General features: G+C 34.8%; 1 protein-coding gene across 4 annotated transcripts in view; it reads left to right on the forward strand.

Annotated features, from left to right (window-relative positions):
• Window positions 1–2,917, forward strand: part of ADGB (androglobin) — a 139,126-nt gene that overhangs the window by 44,162 nt on the left and 92,047 nt on the right. For all 4 annotated transcript variants that reach the window (XR_003003596.1, XR_003003597.1, XM_024747897.1 and 1 more), the window contains exon 10: window positions 1,386–1,480. Coding sequence is in view for 2 of the 4 variants with exons in the window: in XM_024747897.1 (XP_024603665.1) it covers window positions 1,386–1,480 (95 nt within the window). In the remaining 2 variants the exon portion in view is untranslated. The remainder of the gene's footprint in view (window positions 1–1,385; window positions 1,481–2,917) is intronic.

The raw sequence follows: 2,917 nt of genomic DNA on the forward strand, positions 1-2,917 counted from the left end.
TTCACATTCCCACCAGCAGTGCAAGAGTGTTCCCTTTTCTCCACACCCTCTCCAGCATTTATTGTTTCTAGATTTTTTGATGATGGCCATTCTGACTGGTGTGAGATGATATTTCATTGTAGTTTTGGTTTGCATTTCTCTAATGATTAATGATGTTGAGCATTCTTTCATGTGTTTGTTGGCAGTCTGTATATCTTCTTTGGAGAAATGTCTATTGAGGTCTTCTGCCCATTTTCGGATTGGGCTGTTTGTTTTTTTGTTATTGAGCTGCATGAGCTGCTTGTAAATTTTGGAGATTAATCCTTTTTCAGTTGCTTCATTTGCAAATATTTTCTCCCATTCTGAGGGTTGTCTTTTGGCCTTGTTTATGGTTTCCTTTGCTGTGCAAAAGTTTTGAAGTTTCATTAGGTCCCATTTGTTTATTTTTATTTCCATTTCTCTGGGAGGTGAGTCAAAAAGGTTCTTGCTGTGATTTATGTCATAGAGTGTTCTGCCTATGTTTTCCTCTAAGAGTTTGATAGTGTCTGGCCTTACATTTAGGTCTTTAATCCATTTTGAGTTTATTTTTGTGTACGGTGTTAGGGAGTGTTCTAATCTCATTCTTTTACATGTAGCTGTCCAGTTTTCCCAGCACCACTTATTGAAGAGGCTGTCTTTTCTCCGCTGTATATTCTTGCCTCCTTTGTCAAAGATAAGGTGACCATATGTGTGTGGGTTTATCTCTGGGCTTTCTATCCTGTTCCATTGATCTATATTTCTGTTTTTGTTAAGTGTGTGAATTTTAAAGGAATAAGTCAAAACCTTTTAATTAAAAATAAAAACAATAGAGGAAAATAAATTCTATTAGTTTGGCCAGAACCTTTAAAGAACAAAAGCATCATGAATCAAATGGGGTAATTTCAGGGTATTAAGGAACACATGAATAAACATTGATGTTCAGGAGCAAATCTACAGGCATTAAACATTCCAAACTAAGTTACCTTCTTAGTTTCCATTCTTCATGGGAGGATTAATTTATTTATGTTTTCTTTCTACTTGAAATGACATAGAAACTCTCAGAATTCCTTAAATTCAAAATAAAGATTCTATGAAAGCTAAGTTACATTGACAGATAGCTAGAGTGAGTTTATGTAATAAGTGTTTTACAACGAAGTAAAATGATTTCTTAATGAATTATATGGTACTATTGTGAAGGTAAAACTGATGAGACATTCTATAAATAGATGTAGATTTGAGATTTAACATTTATTATATGCATGCAGAGTCATTTACCTATATTTCTTCAACAAAGATAAGTTCATTAAGGAATCTGAACAGTCTACTAAGACCTGCCAGTTCCATTTTGTCTAGAATTTCCATGACGCAATATGTGTTTGGTTTTACAGGTTCTTCAGCAATACAGTCCCCTCAGATAGTTGTATATGCTACCTTTACACCTCTCTATTTGTTTGAAAAGAAGATCTTTTTATTAGAGAAGATGGTAAGTACTCAAGGCCAAGAAATTCAGTATAATTTATGGTGTGTGTGTGTGTTGTAGTAAAAGGTATATCAGAATTTAATCAAAATTTCATTCCTGAATTTCAGTCCTGTTATCTCTATAATTAGGCACTTAGGTACAAGGACCTGAAACATCCAAAATTTTCTTAGATGGCTGCAATAGTTTTAACTACAAAAAAAAAAAAAAAAAAAAAAAGGATGAAGTCTCATATATTTTTATCAATTCCTTTCATTGTAAACAAAAGGCATCAAATTATATATTTCAGTGAGAAGTATGTAAGCCATTCCTAAGTAATAATAAATCATCTTTCTATAAACAGGTCATACATATTTTCTTAACCTAAGACAACTTAAATAAATGCATATTGAGGGCTAGTAAACCACTGCTATGAGCTCCTTGTATCTTAAAGTAATACACACAAAAATGTTAATTGCTTTTTTCTTATAAATCTAACAACTTATAGAAAACTTAGAAAATATGGACAAAGATAATAAAATTAAACTATTCATAGTATAAACACCCAGTCATAGACACTATTAACATTTTGGCGTATACACTTTGACTGTTTTTCTTGTCTGCATATTTTCTATGTGTACATGTGTATAAACGTTTTTACTCAAGGGAATTCTATTTTACTTTCTGTTTAGAAACCAGCTTTTTCACTTGACACTGTATCATTAACATTTTCCCATGATGTGAAATATTTGACAACATAATATTTAATAGTTACATGGGATGCATTGGTTTGCCATAATTTTTTAAGTAATCTTTGGTTCTGGGACATAAAAATTATTTTTCTCCTTCCCTTTTAAAGAGTAAAGCCAGATTACTCTTCAGTCTACTTAAAAAACAGCCTATTGTATTTGTATTGATTCCTAACACTTTGGGGAACTTTTAGACATCCAACACTTTATTGCTAGAATTTTATATGTTCTGAAATCACTACATCAAAGTATGAGAAGACACGGATATAATTATTTGTTTAGTTAGAAATAGCTGAGTAGTAAAACTTGAATGGAAATTTGGTTGAAATGTTTACAGTTTCAATTCTCTGATTACTGCACTTTACTGTGTGCATTACATTTATCTTCTGGATGATCTGCCCAAGGGGCATAGTGTTATCATTCCTTCTTCTTCCCTTCCTTCCTTTCCTTCCCCCTTCCTTGCTTCCTCCCTCCCTTCCTCCCTCCCTCCTTTCCTTCCTTCCATCCTTCCTGCCTCCCTCACTTCCTCCCTTCCTCGCTCCCTTCCTTCCCCCTTCCTTCGCTCCACCCTCCCTTTCTTCCTTCCTCCCTTCCTTCCTCCCTCCCTCCCTTCCTTCCCTGCTTCCTCCCTCCCTCATTTCCTTCCTTCCTTCCTTCCTCCCTCCGTTTCTCTCTCTCTTCTTCCCGCCCTCCCTCCCTCCCTACCTGCCTCCCA

The sequence above is a fragment of the Neophocaena asiaeorientalis genome, unplaced genomic scaffold (genome assembly GCF_003031525.2).
Source record: "Neophocaena asiaeorientalis asiaeorientalis breed wild unplaced genomic scaffold, Neophocaena_asiaeorientalis_V1.1 scaffold123, whole genome shotgun sequence".
Classification (NCBI taxonomy): domain Eukaryota; kingdom Metazoa; phylum Chordata; class Mammalia; order Artiodactyla; family Phocoenidae; genus Neophocaena; species Neophocaena asiaeorientalis.